Source organism: Dermochelys coriacea, chromosome 23 (genome assembly GCF_009764565.3).
Source record: "Dermochelys coriacea isolate rDerCor1 chromosome 23, rDerCor1.pri.v4, whole genome shotgun sequence".
NCBI lineage: Eukaryota > Metazoa > Chordata > Testudines > Dermochelyidae > Dermochelys > Dermochelys coriacea.
In genome coordinates, this window is record NC_050090.1 from 4,241,827 (window position 1) to 4,265,877 (window position 24,051).

Here is a 24,051-nt window from a genome sequence, read left to right on the forward strand (position 1 = left end):
CTGATGTCGTCTTTTTGACTTTGTGAAGAGAATGAAAGGTTCTAACTTGCCCTTGAAGAGCCAAAAACTTGTCACTAAATTGGCAGGAATGATTAGATGAGACTTCAAGTTTTATACTAGTCCTCTTGGAAAGGTTTGGTGCCGTCATTTAAAGAAAGTAGCTGGCTAAAATAATGGAAGATTACAGCTGAATTTTGCAGTACAGCCACTTGATGCAGTTTGTCTAGGAAGGCTCCAGATGTGGAAACTGCATGTCCAAACCCAGTAAATCTTTTTATTCTTAGAAACCCAGATCCTCATCAAAAGTTCTGAAATGAACCTGCAATCTTTGCGCACTGTGTTCCAGGAGACGTTGCAGCTTTATGACAAGGTACAGTGTGGGATAAAGAAATGTGATAAACTGAAAGCACATGATGTTATCGCATCATGGGAAGGAATAACAAATTCCAACATCCTTGCTAGGAGCCCTACCTATTGTTGGAATTACTGGCCTTTGAAATTCACTGTGGTGATTATCATCAAAATGGCTGCAAACTATTTGTTAATGATGTATAGATTTAGCATAGAGGAACACTGTCAATGAGTGGTGTTTAACTTGCCCACTGAGCCTGCTTAGGTGACTTTACAATGTGGCTTATCTAGACTGGGCGTGCCATAACAGATTGTCATAGGAGTGGCCATACTGAGTCCACCTAGTCCTGTATCCTGTAGTGGCCAGGGCCAGATGCTTCAGAGGAAGGTGTAAAGAACCCGATAGTAGACAGATGTGGGATACTCTGTCCCCTAAATGGCCCATATATGAGCCATCGTGGCTACTAGAGATGTCCAGTTGTAGTAGACTGACTACAGATGTAGGTGCTGGTGCAAAATTCTTGTTTCAATCCCAGCTCTGAAACTGATGTGATGTTGTCTTGGGGAAGTAGTTGAGCTGAAATTTTCAAATCCCTCCACTGTGTGTAAGCTTGTGAATTGTAAACACACACGCTCAGTCCTGACAGGTTCACGCTCTTCTGGCACTTTCACACCTGAATCAGAGAGAAGCATATATTTGACGATTTAGGACCAGATTTTGAAAGGTATTCTAGCCATCTAATGCCCATTGATTTCAATGGGTGGGTGCATGGTAGGGAAGGTGCATACATGGGTGCATAGCTCTCTGTTGGGGTTGAAAGCAATGGTTAGGCACCGAAATGCCTTTGACTTTCAATAGGAATTAAGTACCTAACCTGCTTAGGCACTTCGTAAACCCCACTAGGCCTGCATCTTTAGGTGCCTAAATCCCTTTGTAAATCTGGCCCTTGGTTCTTAACCTTTCTGTCCTTCACCAGCCATAAACCTGGGATAATTCTCATAGCACAGAGGTGCCGAGGCTTCCTTAATAGCCTTATGAAGATACAAAACACCACATGGGAGGTCTGGGAGACATGGAAGATAATTGTCCTGCTTTGTTTGGCACTGGTGAGGCCTCAGGTGGTGTGTCCAATTTGGGTGTCATGCTTTAGGAAAAATGCAGACAAACTGGAGAGAGTCCAGAGGAGAGCAAGAAAAATAATAAAGGGTTTAGCAAACCTGATGTATGAGGAAAGATTAAAAACTGGACATGTTTAGTCTTGAGAGAAGAAAACGGAGGGGGCTGATAACAGTGGTCCAATATGCTAATGGCTGTTGTAAGGAGTATGGTGATCAATTGTTCTCCATGTCCTCTGTAGGTAGGACAAGAAGCAATGGGTTAATCTGCAGCAAGGGAGATTTAGGTGAGATAATAGGAGAAACTTTCAAACTCTCAGGGAACAGGTGTCCCAGGGGGGCTGTGGGATCCCCATCATCGGAGGTTTTTAAGAACAGGTTAGACAAACACCTGTCAGAGCTGGTCTAGGTTTATTTGGCTCTGCCTCAGCCCTGGGAGATGGACTTGATGATTTCTCAAGGTCCTTTTCTAAGATTCTATAAATGCTGGGCCTAGGTGCAGATACGGCCTATTTCCCAATACGTCTGTGCACTTCTCGGGATGGGAAAAGAAGGAACTTGCCCATTAACCAGAGAGAGTGGGGATGGCTGTGTGTGCTTGCTTAGAGTATTTCTGAAAGCATGTAGTCACTTGCCTAGAGGATGGGAGTGTCATTGCTGCTGTGTTGAAAGGAATATGCCTGAAATAGCACAAAATTCAGCTGGGGTATGCGCCCCCAGGCTGTGTCAGAGGTAAAACGTCGGACTCAGTGGGATCAGTGTGGAGCTTGGAGCTGGCTGAGGAGAATTTTCTTAAGGAAAATTCCATCCTGAGTGCTTACACTCTGCTGACTTGGATTCCATCCCCATCATCATCTGGAAAAGGTCGTCTTCGCAGAGACTGGCGTGACATTCCTGTGCCTTGTAAAACAGCTGGGTTCCACTCCCCTATGGCTGAAAATGCATATTAAACAGCAGTGCATTGTCTAAGTGCTTCACAAGTACTGATCTGAATGCTTCTAAGAGGTAGGCATGAATGTCACTCTGAGGGGAAACTGAGGTACAGAGGTTGTGACATGCACAAGTCCACTGAAGAAGTAGGGTGGCAGAACCAGGCCTGAAGTGTTTTCTAGGCCTTGGGGCTGTGTGCACCATATGGTATAGTTTGCATACCAGCTTGTGTCACTCTTTGGGATCCTTTTAAATCTAAGATTCAATACAGCATAAAATGTAAGATCATGTCAATCTAGGAGCTTAATGACGAAACTGACCCCTGGTTGACAAAAATCCACTGAAGGGGCGGCTATAGATCTGATCAGGACTCAAATAGCTTACTGGGCTGTTAGGGAAAGACTAAGTGTACTGTCCAATTCCTTAAAGCTCTCTCTCCATAGGTGACCTCATGCAAAGAATCCACAGAGGAAGAGCTCCTCCAGATAAAAACCATGCTTGCCAGCACTTTCAGCTGGATGAAAACTGAACTGGATTCCAGAGTGGTCAAAAACAATGCTGACGTTGCAACAGCTACGGACAGTCTGTCCCCTCAGCTTAAGCGCCTGCGTGACAACGAGACGCTTTATCTCTTGAAACATTACTCAGAATCGCTGGTGAGGATGGTCCAGGAAAAACTCGATGACTCTATTAAACCAGAAGTGGCTTGAGTAACCCCGGCAGGTAAATACGCCAGGGGTATGTTTTATTGCAATGCAGAGCTTGAGAGAACACAAATTAAATCGAGGCCCCACATGCGACTCCTGCGGAGTCTGACCTTTTACATAATATGCGTGTTAACGGTTGTCTTCTGCACTGGTTTTTTGTCAATTTTTGTTTTATTGTGTGTAAATTGTATTTTAATGGCCTTGGCAAACACGGTCCTAAGCAGTAGCCTAACAAACAGTCTTTTCGGAAGAAAGCGCTCAGACTGTTACAGCGGAAACAAGGGGAGAGGATTGAGGCACCGTCGATATGTTTTGGATCTGTATTTTAGGTTGGTGTGTTGTAAGCTGCTTCAGCAAAAGTATTTTTGTTTTTATATCCCTGCCACTTTCAAGAAGTCTTTAAAATAAACGTTTTATTTGAAGGAATGATCCTCCTATTGCTTCATAGATGGAATAGATTTTAAAGGGGCCATCATTAGACTATCTTCTCTGAACCTTGCGTGGCACAGCTGGAGAATGTCAACGGTGCTGTTGTCTCAGGGCTCATGTCCCAGTGTACTGGTCTGCTCTAAGGGTTAGCTTTGGGGGAACTGGTGATTTGGAAGACTGGTAATTGGGTAACTGAGCCTTTCACCTCTAGTCAGCTGGTTTAAATCCAGCCTACATTGATCATGATAGGAAGCCCATCTGAAGACCACCTGGTAGCCTAATGATTATCTACTATGCTTTTAATAGAGCACTCTTCACACCGAGATCTCAAATGCTTTACAGAGGTCAGTATCATTACCTCCATTTGGCAAATAGGGAAACTGAGGCACGGGGAGGGGAAGAGACTGCCAAGGTCACCCAGAAGACCAAAAGTCTCCCCATTTTAGAGGGGGAAACTGAGGCACGGAAAGGCAGTGACTTGCCTAAAGCAATACAGGTGGGCAGTGGCAGAGTTAAGACTGTAGAGCCCCAGAGCTCCTGAAAGAGAGGTTAGGGAATCTGTGCCCGTCAGTGCCCAAGCTTCACTTGTCCCACAGATAAACAGCGCTTCAATCCTTACTCTGGCTGTGGGATTCATAATGGTCACAGGCAGCCAAGGCTTGAGTATACAGCTCAGCTGTGTATATCAGTGAGCTGAGGCACTGTGCAGTGGGAGGCAGCATACTCTGCGTGCAGGGAAGTGCTCCCTGCTGTCAGATCAGACCAGCACCAGGTGGGGAATGGAATGGGGGTGGTGAGTGAATGCATTTTAATGGAGAGGACAGTGAAGGAAGGAGGCTAGGCTGGACTATGGCCAGAAACTGACTAGATGTTAAGTGCTGGGACTGAAAAGGGGCTAGAACCAACCAAACTGATCAGCTGTTTGGAAAGGGCCGACGCCACGGGGCTGGGAGGAGAGAGTAAGGAAGCCCTGAATTGGAGCTCAGGATGGTATTCTACAAAGGCTGGCAGAGATCGGAGTGTCCAGTTCCAGGAAGATAATGGGGGAAAGGTTCTGAGGGAAAGGCCAGAGGATGGCAGAGAGCTTTTGGCCAGGGCAATAGCCATCAGAAGATGGGAAAATGGGGGTTCTGTTTACCAGACGAGGTCTATCGGGGAAAACGGGAGACAAAGGAATTAGCTCTTGCACAAAGACTGGGATTTGAAATGAGATGGAAAATCGGGGGGTAGAGGCACAGGGAAGCTCTTCCAGATGCAGGAGCTACAAAGAAGGCTCTTGTTCCCCCATGGGCCAGAGAGGAGGCCAGTGTTAGATTAGCAGGGAGAGAAGAACGAAAGACAAGACTAGCAAGACCACGGAGGGTTCCGAGCAGCACAGAGCCACAAAGAAGGCACGAAGAGACGTGGGTGTGGAGGGTTTTAATTACCACATTTCTCATGTGTGCAGCATGCTAGCGCAGCCTCGCTCTAGTCCCCAAACGTGAAGAGGAGCTATAAATAACCCCTACTTCCTTCCAAGCCTGCCCTTTGTCAGTTGTAGGGGAATGCCCTGGACTCAGTGCAATGCCTGGGGAAATTTACTGGCGTAATTATACGGCTATTGTACTGGTATAACTGCCCGTGTGGCCATGGCTATTCGTGCCTGTTACGTTGCTTGTGAAGGAGGTTAAACTAGATTGAAAAAAGCCACCACTATTCCCGAATAAAAGTGGTGTATGTGGGGCATTACACTGGTGTAACCAGACCTGTATAACTATAGTGATATATAACTGGCTATGTAGACAAAGTCTTGCTCTAAGCTGAACCAAACACACAACCTTTTGAGCACCAGAGTGGCTACAGAATCAAGTCGAGAGCTATTGGCCGGTGGAACGTTCCTAAGGGAATGATGTAGAAAGCCCAGAATTTAGCGCAGTTAAAACCTAGACTGGATGACGCACTGTACGGAACAATGCTTTTCCTGGGAGGCAGTATGGTTTAGTGGATGATGCACTGGATTGGGAACCAGGAGACTTGAGTTATATTCCTGGCTCTGCCACGTGATCTTTGGAAAGTCCTCTTTCCCCTCCGCCTTCTGCGTCAGTTTTCTTCTCTGCAGAATAAGTGCTGACTTTTATGAAGTGCTTTTGAGGCCTACAGATGAAATTGCTATTGGAGCTAAGCCAAGTTCTTATTACATTAGCCAAAGTGTAGACTGGATGGGATCTATTCGCTTCTTGGGTTCACTAGCCAATGCTTGTTGTCTGCTCCTCTGACACTTAATTGATACCAAAGTAAATAAATCTCTTTTAAACAGACCCACATTTTCATATCCTTCTGCCATGGTTTTGCTTGGTGCTTTGATTTGAATAAACCTGTTTCCATGGACAGCTTTGCGAGCAGTTCGATTTTATGCATTTGCCCTTTATTTGACTAACAAACATCCCAAGAGAAGAGATCAGCTGGTGTTCTCCTGGCTGTGTTTGAACAGCTACATAGGGTGACCTTTTTTTTTTTTTTTTTTTTTCACTCCTGCAAATCTAATGAATCTCACCAGAACTGTGTTGGAAGTGCCTTGGATTTGTAGATTTCCAAGCCAGAAGGGACCATAATGATCACCTAGTCTGAGCCCCTGTATAATTCATGAATTCCTCTATCCAACCTAACCACTTGGGTTTGGACCCAGTGCTGATCTGACTGCTCTTTCTGAAAAGAGGCAGACCCTGCCTCAGAGAGCTTGCGCTGTAAACAAAGGGCTTGTCTACACTGGCAAGTTTCTGCGCAGTAACTCCCGAGGTGCACACACGGCCAAGCCACTTAGTGCGCAGAACCTGCGCAGTTGCAGGGCGGTAAAAAATAAACCAAAACACCCCAACGAGAGGCGTCAAGCTTTCTGCACCGGGAGTACAGCACCGCGGTGCCAGCGTAGACACCCTGGTCGATTACAGCGCTGCGATTGGCCTCCGGAAGGTGTCCCACAATGCCTGCTCTCGCCTCTCTGGTCATCGGTTTGAACTCTACTGCCCTGCTCTCAGGTGACCAACTGTCATCCCCACCCCTTAAATTCCTTGGGAATTTTGAAAGTCCCCTTCCTGTTTACTCAGTGATGTGTGCAGTGGTCTCAGTGCATCTTTCCATGTGACCAGGCCTGCTCCATGCACCAGGCGATCCCCCGCTTGAAGCAATGCCAAGCTGCTGGATCTCATCAGCATTTGGGGACAGGAGGCTGTCCAGTCCCAGCTGCGCTCCAGCCATAGGAATTATGATACCTACAGACAGATTTCATGATACATGACAGAAAGGGGCCATGACCGAGACACATTGCAGTGCACAGTCAAAGTGAAGGAGCTGCAGGACGCCTACCACAAGATGCAGGATGCAAACCACTGCTACGGTGCTGCGCCCACGAGCTGCCGGTTTTACAAAGAGTTGGACATGATACTTGGCGGTGACCCCACCTCCACTGCAAAGGCCACTGTGGATACTTTGGTGGCTCGTGTGTCAGTTGAGAGTGGACCAAGCCAGGAGGAGGAAATCTTGGATGAGGATGTGGAGGAGGAGGAGGACCCAGAGGCAGAGGATGACTCAGAGATGCATGCAACCTGGAGCTCTCCTCTACCCCTGAGGAGGCTAGCCAGTCACAGCTGTCGGATCTTGGTGAATTGCAAACAGGAGAGGAGACCCCGGTAAGTGGCTTTGATTTTGGGAATCACTGAAGCGAGTTGTTGGGGGCAAGAGGGTTGCAGAAAGCAGTCTTGTGTCTGTATGATGCGTGCATCCACTACATGCTTTGAGCGGCGGAACAGGGTGTTGATTGACTCCCTCACTTCACTGCATAAGGGTCAGGGCAGAAGCTGGGGTCTTGGAGAAGACCCTCCCTTGATTCCCTGCTCATCAGCAGCAGCGAGATATCTTCCATAATGATCACAGCCTGTGGAAAATTTGGGACAGGAATGATTATAAGACCTCCCCTATAATGCTGGCTCTCCAAGAGCCCCGTGTACAGTATGGTCCTGGAACACTGATTGATTTCCCCTGCCCCTGTGGTTACGCACCATTTTGGGGGTCTTTTGTGCCTGAGGTGTGCTTGCCTGGGGTCAGCCAGTTAGTGACAGGTATGTGAACAGTGGCTGTGTTTTAAATCAGTGGTTGCAAACTGCTTCTGTAAAATGTTGCATTTTGGCTTCACAGCTATCACCTTGGGAGCCCAGCCTCCTCTTTGTTATCACCGGCTGAATGGCTGCACAGAATTAGAAAGCAGCCACGAAGAACTAAAGAGGACTTTCTGCGTGAGGTCATGATGCACTTCACAGCCGAAAAATAAGAATTGAAGGAGCGGTAGGACAGTGAGAAGAGGGACCGAAAGGAGAATGTGGTGTGCCAGAACGAAGCCACGGAGCGGCTCTTAAATGTTATGGACTGCCAAGCGGACACGTTCCAGGCGCTACTAGCACTGCAAACCGAGCAGCTCCGTGCCCGCCCTCCCCTGCAGCCGCTGTCGCAAAACTGTTTCCCATGCACCCCTCAGACACCGCCAACACACGCTTATAGACCTCCTGGCTCCAGTCTGTACCCACTGCATTCCACTCCTGCCCCATCACAGTCCATCCCTGCAGACTCCTGCAGTACCCACTGCACTCAACGCCCGTCCCTCTGCAGTTTAGCCCTACTGAAGTACACTGCTGCACTGTACTCCAAAGGAGAAGGTTGGGTATGATACCTGGACATACACAAATCTTTAACCATCCCAGGACCCCACCTTCTCCTGGGACCCTCCCTTCCCCTATCCCCCTCAGTGCTGATGGGTTTTGTTTGTTTTGTTTCTCTCTCCCCTCCGGTTGTTGTTTTTTTAATAAATAATTGTTTTAGTTTGAAAGCAATCTTTATTCCATTAATTGAAAGCAAACCGAGCCCTGCAAAGCCACAGGCAATTTTCTTGCACCTTCGTCGTGCATCGTCTTTACCAATCACAATCACTTCCTAGCATTATAAGCACTGCACTCCCGAGCATAGCAACAAACATTAGTGGCTTTCAGCTTCAAATTGCTGCCTCAAGGCATCCCTGATCCTTATGGCCATGCGCTGCGTCCCTCTAATAGCCCTGATCTCTGGCTGTTCAAGTTCAGCCTCCAGGCACTGTGTGAAGCTTTCACCCTTCCCTTCACAAATATTACAGAGCATACAGCACGTGGCTATAACCATAGGAATATTGTCATCGTCCAGGTCCAGCTTCCCACAGAGGCAGTGCCAGAGGGCCTTTAAACGGTCAAAAGCACACTCAACAGTCATTCTGCTCTTGCTCAGGTTGTTGTTGAACCACTCCTTGCTGCTGTCAAGTTGCCCCTTATATGGCTTCATAAGCCATGGCATTATGGGGTAGGCAGGGTCTCCCAGGATCACAATGGGCATTTCGATTTCCCCTACAGTGATTTTCTGGTCCGGGAAGAAAGTCTCTGCTTATAGCTTCCTGAACGGGCCAGTGTTCCAAAACATGCGTGCGTCATGCACCTTTCCAGACTAGTCACGTTAATGTCCGGGAAATGCCCATATTGATCCACAAGCACCTGGAGAACCATCGAGAAATACCCCTTGCGATTAATGTACTCTGGGGGTAGGTGGTCTGGTGCCAGAATTGGAATATGCGTGCCATCTATCTCCCCTCTGCAGTTAGGGAAGCCCATTTGTGCAAAGCCATCCACAATGTCACGCATGTTGCCCAGAGTCAAGGTCTTTCTGAGCAGGATGCGATGAATGAACCTGCACATTTCTGTCAACACAAGTCCAGCAGTCGACTTTCCCACTCTGAACCGATTAGCAACCGATCAGTAGCTGACTCGAGTAGCCAGCTTCCACAGTGCAATTACCACACGCTTCTCCAATGGCAGGGCAGCCCTCATTCTCATCCTCATGTTCCAAGGGCACCCAGTCTGGGTTGGAGTGGATGATTTATGTGTCTGGCAGGACGTTCAGAAGGCTCAGTCTCCCATTCCCAGTCCCCAGGGTCGTCCAAAATTATCTGAGCAGGAATCGGTTTTCTCCAAGTATGTCTGGCACCTGCCACTGACTTGACTTGGGTTGGAAGGAAACAAACCGAACGAGGGGTGTTCATTCGAGGAATGATGGCCTAGTGCTTCGGGGCACTAGCCGAGGCTGTGAAAGACCTGGGTCCAAGCCCCTGCTCTACACAGGTTCCCTGTGTGACCTGGGCCCAGTCCTCAGGTGTTTGGGTGCCTCACTCCCATTGATTTCAAGAACCTCGGAGAAGCTGGGCCTTGCCTCGGTTCTGCACCTGCCCTGTAGCAGCCTCACAAGTTGGCTGTGAGGGTGACTTCATTGAATATGGCAAGGCACTCAAATGCTACAGGAGCGGGAGCCAGGTGGGTCCCTTAGATGTGCAGTTAACAAGGCCGGATCCTGATCACCCATGCGATGTGAGCCTGCTTTCCATCCAAGCCTGCTGACAAAGGGCAGGTAACCGTCAGCGATTCTGCCCGGGGCTGCAGCTGTAGATTTGCATGAAGAGGATGGAGGGTTTTATTTTGTTGGCAGCTAAGAGCACAGTGCGTGCAAAGAACGAGGCTTCATATTCCTGGCCCGCTCGGGCCATTCGAATCCTCATTGCGATCAGTGTCTATATAAACACACGTGCGTGCGTTCTCCCTGTCCTGCTGATCTGGAGCTTAAGTGGTGGCTTTGCAAGAGGAGGTTGATCTGGGAGGGTGCTGCTATCCATATTTATTTGCTTGACAGGCAGTGTAGGCTAGTACACTGAGCATAGTTCTGTGAACTTTAACTTCTAATCCTACTGTGATGTGACCTGAGACTAGCCGCACTGATTGGGTGTGCCTCAGTTTCCCCACGTGTCAAAGGAGGATAAGAACCTCCACCTCGCAGCGGGGGAAGCAGCATGTCTGGATGTTAAAGCAATGGCTTAGAAGCTCAGACTGCTCTAGTGGTTAGAGTGGGGGGTTGGGAGCCAGGACTTCTGGGTTCTATCGCCAGCTCTGGGAGGAGAGTGGGGTCTAGTGGTTGGCAGGTGACTGGGAACCTGGACTCTTGGGTCCTGTGAGCTCAACTGAGTCAGTTCCCCTCTGTGCCTCAGTTTTTCTATCTGTAAAATGGAGACGGTGCCTTGTTGGGGGGGGAGCATGGAGCATCCAGGGTTGTTTGAAGATGCATGGTGCTCTTTGGGATTGGCTGCTTCCTGATCACAAAACCCCATGTTGCCGCCTGCCTATACCAAAGGCGTTCCCATTTCTACTTGCTCCCCGGTGCCCCTATTACTCCTGGCAACGGGGTGTTGAACAAGGAACGTTGAGGTGGGGAAACACTGGAACGGTTCACTGGGACTTCTGAGACCTTTCCTGGCTACGCCTGGAATTGCATCTGCCATGCCGAAGGCTTTCCTGGTGAAAAGGCACCGGGCAACCACGCTGGGGTCCCAGGACTGGGAAAAGCTCTCGGACCAGCTGCGGGGCGACGCCTACGTCCCAGGTAGGTGCCTAGTTCATTACCCTTGGTGGGGGGGGGGGTTCCACTTGTGTTAGGGCATGGGCCACTCTTAATGGAAGCCAGGACTCCTGGGTTCTGTTCCTGGCTGGGTATGAAGTGTGCCATCCAGTGACTAGAGTGGGTGTGGGGGACGAAGAGTCTGGATTCCTGGGGTCCATGCTTAGCTCTGGGGAATGGGTTTAGCAGTTTGAGTGGATGAATAGGAATCTGGACTCCTGGGCTCTATTCCTGGCTCTCATGGATGAGTGGGTCTAGTGGGTTAGTGGGGCAGGCTGGAGTCAGGACTCCTGGGTTCTGTCTCCAGCTGTGGGCTGTAAGGGATTGGGGGAGGGCAGAGGAGGGGACTGGGTTCTATTCCTAGCTCTGAGAGGGGAGGGGAGACTAGTGGTTAGGGTTGGGGCAGGGCTGGGAGTCAGGACGCTTGGGTTCTGTTCTCCGCTGTGGGGAGTGGGTTTAGCAGTTCAGGCAGGTGACTGAGAATCGGGCTCCTGGGTTGTATGGTCATGGCTGAGGACCAAGCTCCAGAGTGAGTCAGTGGAGGAGCCAGCAATAGACACCCCTCCCCCCCATTCCTTGTTGCTTGCTCTAACCGCTGCACCTCATGACCTTGCCCAGAGGGGAAACCTAGTGAGTACCCAGTATAGAAAACCTTTCTCCTGTGCTGGAGGGAGGAGGTTTCGCTCCAGCCCGTACAGCTCCTTCGAAGCCCGTGGGGCTGTCTGGGAGTAGAACAGGACCCAGCATAGCTGTGTGGCTGCATAGGGTAGGCAACACCCCTCACCCCTTCCTGGGGGGGAGTGTGATCACAACCCTACAGGGCGTGACCAGGGCTAGATCGTGATCAGCCGTGAGGGGAAGATCACAACGGCTGCCACGACCCTGGTTGTGGAAACTTGGGGTGTTTTCTTCCCCCTGAGACCAGGTTGGAAAAACGGATTGGGCACACCGAGCCCCTGGCATTGGAGGAGGAATGTGGGGGCACCCAGAGCCCCTGGCAGGGTGGGGAAGGGAAAGCGGTGGCTCCTGGATTTTCAAGCCAGCAAGTGACACCGCTCAGCCCTGCTGTCAGGGGCCCGCGCAGGGGCAGTGCTCCCCACCTGCTCCTTTTCCAACTCCCCCCCACCCCACTCCCTTTTGCAGGGAAAGGGCCCCAGGGGCTGGGCGACTTCCCCTGCCCTGTGTGCAGCAAGGCCTTCCCACTGCAGCGCATGCTGACCCACCACCTGAAGTGCCACAGCTCGGTCAAGAAGCACGTCTGCCGATACTGCGCCAAGGGCTTCAACGACACTTTTGATCTGAAGAGACGCACACGGACCCACCCCAGCGAGGCTGGGGCTGCACATGGGAAGCAGGTTGTTTTAAGCGGGAGGCTCTTCTGCTCAGTCCCTTCCTTCTGCTGTGAGGCCTCCGCCCCCCAGGAGCCAGGTCCCTTATAATTAGGCTCCTTCTCCCTCTCCCTTGTGGACTCTCCGGGTCAGGAGAGGGGAGCTAGGTGGAATGGCAGGAAAAGGCAGCTCCAGGGAAACTGTGGGAAAGCATTGGAGGACCATCAGCACCCCAGGTAAGTAGCCTGCATCCACACTGCACAAAGTTTCAGAGTAGCAGCCGTGTTAGTTTGTATTCGCAAAAAAAAAAAAAGAGTACTTGTGGCACCTTAGCACCTAACAAATTTATTTGAGCATAAGCTTTTGTGAGCTACAGCTCACTTACTGCACAAAGTGAGCAGGTTAGAACTGGGCCCCATCCAACCCCCCAACTAGCCCAGGTTTAAAGCACCGGCAAAGCCAGATCTGAGAGTTCTTTGTGTCTAGATGGGATTTGGCCACGGTCTCACAGGCAAATCGGGGACTTGAACCCAGGTCTCCCAAGTGCTCGGTTGGTGCCCTACCCCAGGTCATCCTGCCTCTCTACCCGCTAACCTGTGTTGACTCCCCTCCCCTGCCTGATTTGGGGGAGGTTTGTGTGGACAGGAGAGAGGTTAGGGCTTGGGTTCTCCCTGTCCCCTAACCCTGCCCCACTCGCTGCAGGCATCCGCCCCTACCCCTGCCACGTCTGTGTGAAGGCCTTCACTCAGCGCTGCTCCGTAGAGTCCCACCTCCACAAGATCCACGGGGTGCAGCAGAACTACGCCTACCGCGAGCGGCAAGCCAAGCTCTTCGGCTGCGAGGAGTGCGGCTTCACCTGGGCCGTGGGTGACGAGTACTATGGCCACGTGCGGCGGCTCCACCCTGGCAAGTCCCTGCTGCGCAAGTACCTCTGAAAGCAGGCTGCCACCTCCCTCCACTTCCTCCTCTACCCCAGCGGCCACTATGCCTGAGGCTGGGCCCAGAGCCTCTTGTGCAGTGGGACCTCCAGCACCAGTGCATGCAGGGATCCCCCAGCAATCTGGTCAAGGGGATAGCTAGCCACCCGACAGGGCTAGTAAGCACCCTAGGGCTGCCTGGATTGGTTCCTGCTTGAGGGAGAGCAGACCTCTTAGAAAAACAGCCCCTGTGGGAGGCTGTCACAGCCCTACATCACATACAGTGGCTGATTCGCCTCCCTGTAGATAATACAGTAGTGAAGACATACTTCCCAGAGCATTTAAGTGCTACTGTTTTATACCATTGAATCAGCTGAGTCTTCAGTTTCTGTCCCTGGTTGTGCCCTTAGAGGGTTAGCCTCAAATTTAAGATCAGAAGGGACTGCCCCGATCAGCTCAGCCGACCTCTGTATATCACAGCCCCCCAGGGACCCAGATGAGGCTAACAGAAGCCTACCCTGTTGTGTGCCACAGGCAGAGAACAGGAGGGAGGGAGGTTTGTAGCTTTGTGATGCGGAGTGCCACTGTCAAAATGCCCACCAAACTTGTCTTGTGCCCTGTATCTGCCTCCTCTTCCCAGACTGAATTGCATTAGTGCCCATGTTTGGTATCAGTCACAGGTCCAAGTTGGAGCCAGGCCTTGCCACTGCTTGCAATAAATGCCACAGACACAAATCTGGAGCAGGCCACCTCCAGAACTGGTTTCCTTTAATTGCTGGATTCATCCCACTTCCAGCCTGGCTGCTCTTGAGCAGCTCCCTGCAGTTCTACCTACCACAGGATGTGCTGGTAGGAGGCAGGACCCCAAGGTGGCTGGGTGGAGCTGGAGTTGGACATTCCCACATGCAACAGGAAATGCAGAGAATTCAGAGGTGGAATGTAATTATTCTGATTTGGATCAAGCCAGGACAAACTTACCATGCTAATTCCATGGAAGCTCTAATGATAACGCAGAGCATGGTGACCGATCCTGCCCAAGGGGTTGTGCCCTCTCTCCCGAGAGGCAGGTCCCTCTAGATAATACAGTAGTGAAGACACACACTTAGGCTACAACAGACCCAATTTCACAGACGTACATGCTGGTGTGACTTGAAAAATAAAACCTTTTTATTAACAAAAATACAGCGGTTAGATGATCCCAGGGCAGAACCAGGAGCAGAGGTTATTCCAAGAAGAGAACTGAGCCCAAATGTTTCTGACAACCAGGGGCCAGAGGTGATGTCAGGTCTCAAAAAGCTGCCCCTTTATTCAGTCCAGCGGTGGCCGCAGTGCGGAGCTGTGCATACGTAATACAGCCTCATGGCATCCTAGACAACAGGAGAATGCAACAACTGAGTGTGACCCAGGGACATCTTGATCCCAACTAGTGGAGGGTGCAGGGACTCAGATTCCAGGCTAGGACAGCCAGTTGTGACCACCTCGCCCGACCTCTATCCTAGCCTGAGCAAGAGAACAGCCCCAGGTCTCTTAGAAACACATCCCCATCTTGATTTAAACATTGTCAGTGATGGAGAATCCACCAGGACCCATGTTCCAATGATTAATTACTCGTGCTATTCAATGTACGCCTTATTCCCGGTCTGAATTCCTCTAGCTTCAACCTCCAGCCCTTGGAGCATGTTAGCCCAGGGATACTCAGACCTCAATGGTTCAGGAGCCAAATTATCAAGCAACATTACGCAAAAGAACCACAGTCGTGGGAATTCATTGTTTCATTTACTATAGTACTATAGATTCATATTGAAACAGTAGGACAGGAAATATTTAGATATATATAATTCTCACAGCAAAATGACTGACCAAATATAATTTTATCAACTACAATTGGCTAATAACATAGTAAAAGCATCCTGATTGGTTGTTAATTAAATCAGTGTTTTAATATCATGTTCTGCAAAGAGCCACTTACAGCTCTCCAGCGTCTGTCTGAGTACGACTGTGTTAGACCTTTCTCTGCTAGACTGAAGAGCCCGTTGTTGTTAAATATTTGTTCACCATGTTGGTACTGAGAGACCCCTCGAGGCACCTCTTCACCTTCTCTTCGTTATGCTAAATAGACTGAGCTCCTTGAGTCTATCACTATAAGCCAGGTTTTCTAAGCCTTTGATCATTCTTGTAGCTTTTCTCTGACCCCTCTCCAATTTATCATCAACATCCTTCTTGAATGGTGGACGCCAGAACTGGACCCAGGATTCCAGCAGCAGTCGCACCAGTGCCAAACACAGATGGAAAATAACCTCTCTCTGTCTACTTGAGATTCCTGTTTATGCATCCCAGGATCACATAGGTCCCAGCGTGACTCTGGGAGTTAATGTTCAGCTGATTATCCACCCCCAAAATTTATTTCAGCGTCATTGCTTCCCACGATAGAGTCCCCCATCCTCTAAGGATGACCTGCGTTCTTTGTTCCCAGATGGATACATTTAGTTGTATTAAAATGCACGAGATTTACAGGGATCCACTGGGTTCTGGTATCTTACTAGTTTGCCAAAGAGTGTCACAAAGTCTCTACTAAAAGCCTGTGTCTCACTGGTGTCCATAATCATTGCAAAATGTACATATCAATAACATGTAAGGAGCTGGGTATCTATACTGAACATTATGTTCTTATGGTCTGTGGCTTGGGGCTTGTCACCAGAAAAGGTGAGAAATGGGTTTCTTTCAGGCAAGAGATGTTTATCTAGCTGTCTGCCTACATGTAAAGTGAGTACTGTATGGCACAGCAGCATCCATTTACAGTCTGAGCAAAATGCTAATCAAGTGATCGCAGAGTCTCCAGGGGAGACCCTAGGCAGGAAAACCCATGCAACAGGGTTGTCCTGTTTGCAAGTGCGGAGTTTTGGACTATAACTGTAAAGACAAACTCCACCAAAGAGGAAAGCGTGCTTGTTTCATGAACAGAAGATACCAGCAAAGCCTGGCTGTAGTATGCTGGAAGGATTTTGAGGGAGCTTTTGCTCTTATGGCATGACAACGTAGTCTTAGTTAAGTTGAGGCTCTAGGATGCATGTTATGGTTTTATTTTCTATGTAACCCTTCGTTTCCAGTAATTCTGATTTCTATCCTTTGATGCTGTTCTTTATTAAATAAACTTACTCTTGCTTTCTCTACAAATTAAGTGCTGTGGGTTGAGCGAAGCTGTGTTTGGTGGTGTAACTGATATGCTGTGATATACTGAGAGGAAGAGCTGGGAGTTCTGTGCGTGTCCAGTGGATCAGGGATTGGACACCACAGCAGGATACTTGAGGATTGCAGTGTCTGTTGTTAACCTGCAAAGAGACAGTGGGGTCTGCGTAGGCCTAGAGGGGAAGCTGGTGTTGCCAGAGGCTGGTGGTGGTGGTCAGATAAGGCCCGGCAGGTACAGACCCAGCTGCCTAATGTTAAGGGCAGCTAGTGGTGAGGTGCATCACACTCGGATTAATCCATTCCTTGATGGGATGCAGCCTAGTCCATCTAGCTTCAACTTCCGGCCAGTGGATCCTGTTACAACTTTGAAACCGCTCCACATGGGCCCAAGACAGGCAGGAACATGAAAATAAGACCCTAACTACTAACTCTGTTATTCCAAACCTAGGAGCAGATCCCCTCACCTCAGCCCTTGCGCTGTGAGACTGGAAGAATACTGCTTCTTTGTGCCCGCACCTGGAAAGAAGGAACAGGTCAGCATGGAATCAGAGTAGGGATGTAAGCTCAGAGAGAACGGATTTGGGTTGGCATCAGTGTTTTGCTGGGAAAGAACCAGCAGGATCACTGGGAGTCTTTTGGTTAAAACACATGATGTTATTGTTAACCATGTTTATTACAGTTGTGCCGAAAACCCAGTCAAGATCAGGCCCCATTGTGCTAGGTGCTGTACAGACAATTCTTGTCCCAGGGTATGTCAGCACTGCAATAAAAGACCCAAGAGGGCTCAGGCTGCAGGGCTATGAATTGCAGTGCAGAAGTGCAGGCACGGGCAGGGGTTTTAGGGAAACTGGAGGGGGCAGGAGCCAGAGGAGAATGGGTGGAGGGGGAGTCCAGGAAATGGACACAATCCTCCTGCTATTAAAATGGTGCAGGGAATTTAAGCAGGCAGAATGCAAATACCCAAGCCTGGACACACACAACTGCCTGATTCCCTGGGATCTTTAATGATCACAGGTAGGGAGGCTCTCTGTTTAACATTTCATCTGAGAAATGGCACCTCTAGATATATGGAGCTGCCTTGGATGGGCCAGCCCTCCATACTGAACACTAGAGCCTGCTGCAGCCAGGGTTTTCCTTGGAGGTCTCCCAACCAGGAAATCCCGCTTAGCTTGTGAGAACCGGCAGGACTGTAGCTAGAGCTTTCCAGATAAGTGACTGTGTTGGTTTATCTTCCGACTCTAAGAAATCTTGCATGTCAGAGCTAACCAGTTAATGTAACCCTCAGGCCACAGCCATTCTTTTAGGTCTGGAAATTGCAGGCAGCAGGCTCCAAAGGGTTAACACTCACTTCTGACATGGGTGATCCTCTGTCCGGGGCAAAGTTGGGTCCTGGGAAACGTCCGCAATGATTTGTGTCAATTCACTGCAATGAAAACAGACCTGTTAGGAGCTAAGAATCTATGACTAATGAGCTGCCTTCAGGATAGACAGAGACCGTGATAATCATACGACTCCACCCAACAGTTCCTGTGTTAAGATTGACAGATGTATGGGAAAGACATCCAGTCTTGATTTAAATACTTCAAGTAATGGAAAACCCACCCTGACCTTAGGCCAGTTGTTCCAATGGTTAATTACCCTCCCTTAAAAATATGCATCTTATTTCTAGTCTGAATTTGTCTAGCTTCAACTTCCAGACACTGGGTTCTAGTATGACTTTTTCTACTAGGTGAAAGAGCTGCCGGTTCCCTTCAAGGCAACTGGACGCATATTCCCCCTCTACAGTCCAGCACCAATTCCAAATGCTTCATGATGACCCCTCCAATCGATGGGGCTGCCCCATTCAACAGGGGGAGAAAACCAGGCATTAAGAGGTGAAGTGACTAGCCAAACATCATATGGCGTGGCAGAGCTAGAAACAGAATCCAGGAGTCCTGACGCACCTCCCCCTGCGCTAACCACTAGAGCACACTCAGACCCAGAACCACAAAGAGAACCCAGGCGTCCCGGCTCACAGTCCCGTTTCTGACAACTACACCACGCTCACTCCCAAAGCCAAGACTAAAGCTGGAAATTCCTAACTCCCAACCCTACACCAATTTTAGTCCATTAATTTTCACTCCCTATGTTTCTTTTCTTTACCAGGCATAATTGTAACACAATTCTTACACTGTATTAATAAGGTGTTTAAATCAATTCAGTCTGTCTTCCTTTTACATCTTTTCTCATTAACATTTGTTATAAACTATTATAACGTTTGATAAACTTTTATTCACGGTGCCACAGTTATGCTTACAACTGAGATAGGCCTAGTAGCTCCAGTTACTGCTCCAGCTGTTGGCTCTGACCCCTACACCACACTCTCTCCATGAGAGGTGTGTTTAATCAACAGCTCAGTAAATGGGGGGGGGGATAATCAACAGCTCGGAATCGCCACAGACTTTGTTCAGCACCAGGTCTGAGCCCTCTCATACTCACTCCACTTCATGGGTGATCTTATTGACGTAGATGCAGCTGTTGTCGGCTTCCTGTTGGTAATCGCAGTTTCGACACTTGGGAAGGAAATGGAGAGAGACATAAAATGTACCTAGAATGGGGATATCCAATCAGAAGTTGCTACCTTTGTAAGCTCTGTTCAGTCTCACTAATATAACCAATCAGATGCATTTCGTGCATGACAAATCTAGGGGTAGGTCTTAGATTCATAGATACTAAGGTCAGAAGGGACCATTCTGATCATCTAGTCCGACCTCCTGCACAGCGCAGGCCACAGAATCTCACCCACCCACTCCTACGAAAAACCTCACCTATGTCTGAGCTATTGAAGTCGTCAAATCATGGTTTAAAGACTTCAAGGAGCAGAGAAGCCTCCCTCAAGTCAACCATGCTACAGAGGAAGGTGAAAAACCTCCAGGGCCTCTCCAATCTGCCCTGGAGGAAAATTCCTTCCCAACCCCAAATATGGCAATCAGCTAAACCCTGAGCATATGGGCAAGATTCACCGGCCAGATACTACAGAAAATTCTTTGCTGGGTAACTCAGATCCCATCCATCTAATATCCCATCTCAGGGGATTAATCCTATTTACCCTGAATATTTAAAGATCAATTACTTACCAAAATCCCATTATCCCATCATACCATCTGCTCCATAAACTTATCAAGTAGAATCTTAAAACCAGATAGATCTTTTGCCCCCACTGCTTCCCTTGGAAGGCTATTCCAAAACTTCACTCCTCTGATGGTTAAAAACCTTTGTCTGATTTCAAGTCTAAACTTCCTGGTGGCCAGTTTATACCCATTTGTTCTTGTGTCCACATTGGTGCTGAGCTTAAATAATTCCTCTCCCTCTCCTGTATTTATCCCTCTGATATATTTATAGAGAGCAATCATATCTCCCCTCAACTTTCTTTTAGTTAGGCTAAACAAGCCAAGCTCCTTAAGTCTCCTTTCATAAGACAAGTTTTCCATTCCTCGGATCATCCTAGTAGCCCTTCTCTGTACCTGCTCCAGTTTGAATTCATCCTTTTTAAACATGGGAGACCAGAACTGCACACAGTATTCTAGGTGAGGTCTCACTAGTGCCTTGTATAACGGGACTAAAACCTCCTTATCCCTACTGGAAATGCCTCTCCTGATGCATCCCAAAAGCGCATTAGCTTTTTTCACAGTCATATCACATTGGCAGCTCAGTCATCCTATGATCAACCAATACTCCAAGGTCCTTCTCCTCTTCCGTTACTTCTAATTGATGCGTCCCCAATTTATAACTCAAATTCTTGTTATTAATCCCTAAATGCATAACCTTACACTTCTCACTATTAAATTTCATCCTATTAGTATTACTCCAGTTTACAAGGTCATCCAGATCCTCCTGTATAATATCCCGATCCTTCTCTGAATTGGCAATACCTCCCAGCTTTGTATCATCTGCAAACTTTATTAGCACACTCCCACTTTTTGTGCCAAGGTCAGTAATAAAAAGATTAAATAAGATTGGTCCCAAAACCAAACCCTGAGGAACTCCACTGGTCTTCACAGCACAGTTAGCCTAGGTGATTGGTTCCCAGATCTGGCACCAAACTTGACCTAGACCAGGTGCAAGCAACCCCACGCCCTACCCACGTTATTGTGTCCTTACTGTTTCTGCACTCGCCTGTGTGTGTGTCTAGGGCAGGTCCCATGGGTCTTCATGCTGAGATGCTCTCTGATTCTTTTCCAGTCATTTATGTTAATTGGAGGAGAACCAGTCTGTCCTTCACAGGGGAATTGTGGGAAGGGCATTGGAGCACTAATCAGCAGGACAGTGATTTTGCAAAGTAGACAGGTTCCAACCCAAGTAAAGAGCCCGGCTCTAACATCCCCGCTCCAGCCATTCCAGCTAGCCCGGACTTAACACATTTCTGGGTCAGAGGTTTTCTGTGTAGATGGTAAGGGCAGGCTGGGGCTAAAACCTGGGGAAGAGCCCAGGGTAACAGTAATGATATATCTCTGGTGTCTTTATTTCTCACTGCTTTTCCTGGCAGGAAATCTCTACTTAAACCATTTTAAATATAACCTTGAAATTGTGGCAAAACAGGAAGCACAGAGATATAGTGCACATGTGTGTGGAGAAGGGAATATTAGAGCTTGACTCCGTATTCCTGCACAGACAGAAACGGGGAGCGAAGAAGAAAGAGCGCAACACCTCAACCTAGTGATTCACTGTTGACAGCATGAGGTTCACCACCTATCTAGCTATTCCTAACACATCCATTGCTATGGGACCTGAATACCCATATCAGAGGGGGAAGCGATCCTCAGCCCTCCATAGCCAGGAGGAAAGGGAAGTAAAATGAAGAGGAAAAGCCAGTAGGAATCAGAAAAAACATCTCCCCAAATACATACCATTTCCTAATATACAGCAGTGATTAGTCATTTAATGAGCCCCAGTTAACCCTTATAAAAATCAATGCAACGGGCACGTCAAGTACAAGAATCACCTCCCTCTGTTGGGGTTGGAGGGAGTGTCAAAAGAGCTTAAGCGATTTAGGAGCATACATCCTACTGAAATTCAATGGGATTTGCACTCCTAAATCATTTCAAGCTCAGACCTCAAAGGTATTTAGGCACTTAATCAATGGGAATTATTGATGGGTTTTAGCCCACGAAAGCTTATGCCCAAATAAATTTGTTAGTCTCTAAGGCGCCACAAGAAGGACTCATTGTTTTTGCTGATACAGACTAACACGGCTACTGCTCTGAAATACCTTGGAGGATCATTGCTTTAGGCATGTTAGGAAATCCCACCCCGCTTTCTCAGAAGGAAAGAACTGGGACAGTAGGCTCAGTCCTGGAAGGGGGGCGGGAGGGGGCAGGATAAGGACAAGCATACCCATAGCAAGCTCCAGCTCACAACAAAATCCTCAACAGGCTATTGAAGAAAGCAGCCCAAGTGCACGTGAGGTTAAACACTAGGATCTTTTAAAGCGGTTTCTTCCCCTCAGAAAGCCAAGATGAGCCCTCGCCTCAGTTTACTGTGAGGGAGAAGGAGCTAAAAGCTGAGTCAGTATGAAATTGGACCAACTCTGCTACAGTCACTGGGCTCAGAGCAGGGCTGAATTTGGCCTTGGCCATTTGAAACTCACCGCATAGAGCAGGATTCTGTTTTCCTTGTCTTCCTTGGGGTAGAGCATGTTGTTGCTATTACAGACACAAAGGACAACAATGAGGAGCAAGGTCCCCGGCAGGCGTCAGGTGAGACCCTTCCCCAGCTTTTTATATTAGACTCCGGGAGGCAAAAATTCCCTCCCCGTCTTTACTGCGGCGACCACGCGGGTTTGTTATAGACTCATAGAATATCAGGGTTGGAAGGGACCTCAGGAGGTGTCTAGTCCAACCCGCTGCTCAAAGCAGGACCCATCCCCCATTTTTGCCCCAAATCCCTAAATGGCCCCCTCAAGGATTGAACTCCCAACCCTGGGTTTAGCAGGCCAGCGCTCAAACCACTGAGCTACCCCTCGCCCCTCAGGGTCGGGTCCGTGTGGATTCGAGGGCAGTAAAGCCTGGCGTCGCTGCAGATGCTCGCCTCGGGCGGCGGACACAGCGGCTCCTGACGGTCGGGCCTCGCATTTGAATCAGGGCGCCCGGCTGCAGCCCGGGAGCGCCGGTTCTCGTGCAGCGTCAGGGCCCTGGGTGCTAGTCCTGGGGCTCCTGTTCCGAGCCACGTGCCTGGCCGGACCACAAGGCAAAGAGCCTCCGGCGGCTCCCCGCTCTCTGGGGAGAGGGGTGGGGCGAGAGCAGGAGAAGGGGGGGCCCAGGCGGGTGCGGGGGGGTATCCTGGGGAGGGGCGGGACCCGCAGGGCAAAGGGGGACCCGAGCAGCGGGGGGGGGGGCTGAGGCACGCAGGGGTTCAAAGGAGACAGGAGGGAGCGAGACCCAGGGGGTGGGGGGCTGGGCCCCAGGGGAGGCCGAAGGGGGGGGCCGGGATGGTTGGGGGGGCCCGCTGGGAGAGGGGGGCGGGACCGGGTCCCGGGAGGGGAGGGGGGGGGACTCGAGCAGCGAGGGGGGGGCTGAGGCACGCAGGGGTTCAAAGGAGACAGGAGGGAGCGAGACCCGGGGGGTGGGGGGCTGGGCCCCAGGGGAGGCCGAAGGGGGGGGCCCGCTGGGAGAGGGGGGAGGGGCGGGATCCGGGAGGGGGAGGGGCGGGACCCGCAGGGCAAAGGGGGACCCGAGCAGCGGGGGGGGGGGGGGGGGCTGAGGCACGCAGGGGTTCAAAGGAGACAGGAGGGAGCGAGACCCGGGGGGTGGGGGGCTGGGCCCCAGGGGAGGCCGAAGGGGGGGGCCCGCTGGGAGAGGGGGGCGGGACCGGGACCCGGGAGGGGAGGGGGGGGGACTCGAGCAGCGAGGGGGGGGCTGAGGCACGCAGGGGTTCAAAGGAGACAGGAGGGAGCGAGACCCGGGGGGTGGGGGGCTGGGCCCCAGGGGAGGCCGGGATGGTGGGGGGGGCCCGCTGGGAGAGGGGGGCGGGACCGGGACCCGGGAGGGGGAGGGGCGGGACCCGCAGGGCAAAGGGGGACCCGAGCAGCGGGGGGGGGGGGGGCTGAGGCACGCAGGGGTTCAAAGGAGACAGGAGGGAGCGAGACCCGGGGGGTGGGGGGCTGGGCCCCAGGGGAGGCCGAAGGGGGGGGCCGGGATGGTTGGGGGGGCCCGCTGGGAGAGGGGGGCGGGACCGGGTCCCGGGAGGGGAGGGGGGGGACTCGAGCAGCGAGGGGGGGGCTGAGGCACGCAGGGGTTCAAAGGAGACAGGAGGGAGCGAGACCCGGGGGGTGGGGGGCTGGGCCCCGGGGGAGGCCGGGATGGTGGGGGGGGCCCGCTGGGAGAGGGGGGAGGGGAGGGGCGGGGCCCGCCCCCCCAGCGCTCACCACTCCTGGCAGAAGCGGATCCCCACGAAGCCCGGCTCGTACGTCCCGTCCGCCTCCATAGCAACCGCGCCCCCGGCCAGCCCGCGGCCGCGCACTGCGCAGGCTCAGAATCCTCCCGCCGCGGCCGGGCCGCGTCTGCGCACGCGCCGCCTCAGCCGCTGCGCTACGGGCCGCCCGCAGGGGCAAAAGAGAGAAGG

The 24,051-nt window shown here is 50.6% G+C and overlaps 3 protein-coding genes across 5 annotated transcripts in view; 2 read left to right on the top strand and 1 right to left on the bottom strand.

The window, feature by feature from the left end:
* The window catches only part of WDR62 (WD repeat domain 62), a 41,898-nt gene extending 38,368 nt beyond the window's left edge, over positions 1-3,530 (top strand). For both annotated transcript variants that reach the window (XM_038382338.2, XM_038382336.2), the window contains exons 29-30: positions 285-370; positions 2,841-3,530. In XM_038382338.2, the coding sequence (XP_038238266.1) occupies positions 285-370; positions 2,841-3,107 (353 nt within the window). In that variant the 3' untranslated portion in view covers positions 3,108-3,530. The remainder of the gene's footprint in view (positions 1-284; positions 371-2,840) is intronic.
* Positions 3,531-10,903: 7,373 nt separating this feature from the next.
* Positions 10,904-13,284, top strand: OVOL3 (ovo like zinc finger 3). Its single transcript, XM_043501663.1, has 3 exons — positions 10,904-11,006; positions 12,165-12,422; positions 13,052-13,284. The coding sequence occupies exons 1-3, from the start codon at positions 10,904-10,906 to the stop codon at positions 13,282-13,284; spliced, it is 594 nt and encodes a 197-aa protein (XP_043357598.1).
* A 1,127-nt stretch (positions 13,285-14,411) lies between these two features.
* POLR2I (RNA polymerase II subunit I) lies at positions 14,412-24,024 on the bottom strand. 2 transcript variants are annotated; one of them, XM_043501649.1, is made up of 6 exons: positions 23,855-24,024; positions 22,079-22,133; positions 18,931-19,040; positions 17,801-17,875; positions 16,917-16,968; positions 14,412-14,633 (listed from the first exon to the last, which is right to left on the bottom strand). In XM_043501649.1, exons 1-6 carry the CDS (start codon positions 23,911-23,913, stop codon positions 14,571-14,573), a joined length of 414 nt encoding a protein of 137 aa, XP_043357584.1. In that variant the 5' UTR covers positions 23,914-24,024; the 3' UTR covers positions 14,412-14,570. The 2 variants fall into 2 exon arrangements, with proteins under 2 accessions (XP_043357584.1, XP_038237887.1); XM_038381959.2 differs by having other exon boundaries at positions 18,931-19,004; positions 23,855-24,022.
* Positions 24,025-24,051: the final 27 nt, after the last annotated feature.

Excerpts from the sequence above, each read along its gene's own strand:
- OVOL3 (XM_043501663.1), top strand. The coding sequence starts at position 10,904 with ATGCCGAAGGCTTTCCTGGTGAAAAGGCACCGGGCAACCACGCTGGGG. Across the intron at positions 11,007-12,164 it reads GGGCGACGCCTACGTCCCAG|GGAAAGGGCCCCAGGGGCTG; the intron begins GTAGGTGCCTAG and ends TCCCTTTTGCAG. Across the intron at positions 12,423-13,051 it reads CTCAGTCCCTTCCTTCTGCT|GCATCCGCCCCTACCCCTGC; the intron begins GTGAGGCCTCCG and ends CACTCGCTGCAG.
- POLR2I (XM_043501649.1), bottom strand. The coding sequence starts at position 23,913 with ATGGAGGCGGACGGGACGTACGAGCCGGGCTTCGTGGGGATCCGCTTC. Across the intron at positions 19,041-22,078 it reads ACAGAATCCTGCTCTATGCG|GGTACATTTTATGTCTCTCT; the intron begins GTGAGTTTCAAA and ends ATCCCCATTCTA. Across the intron at positions 16,969-17,800 it reads GAGGATCACCCATGTCAGAA|GTGCGGGCACAAAGAAGCAG; the intron begins GTGAGTGTTAAC and ends CCTTCTTTCCAG.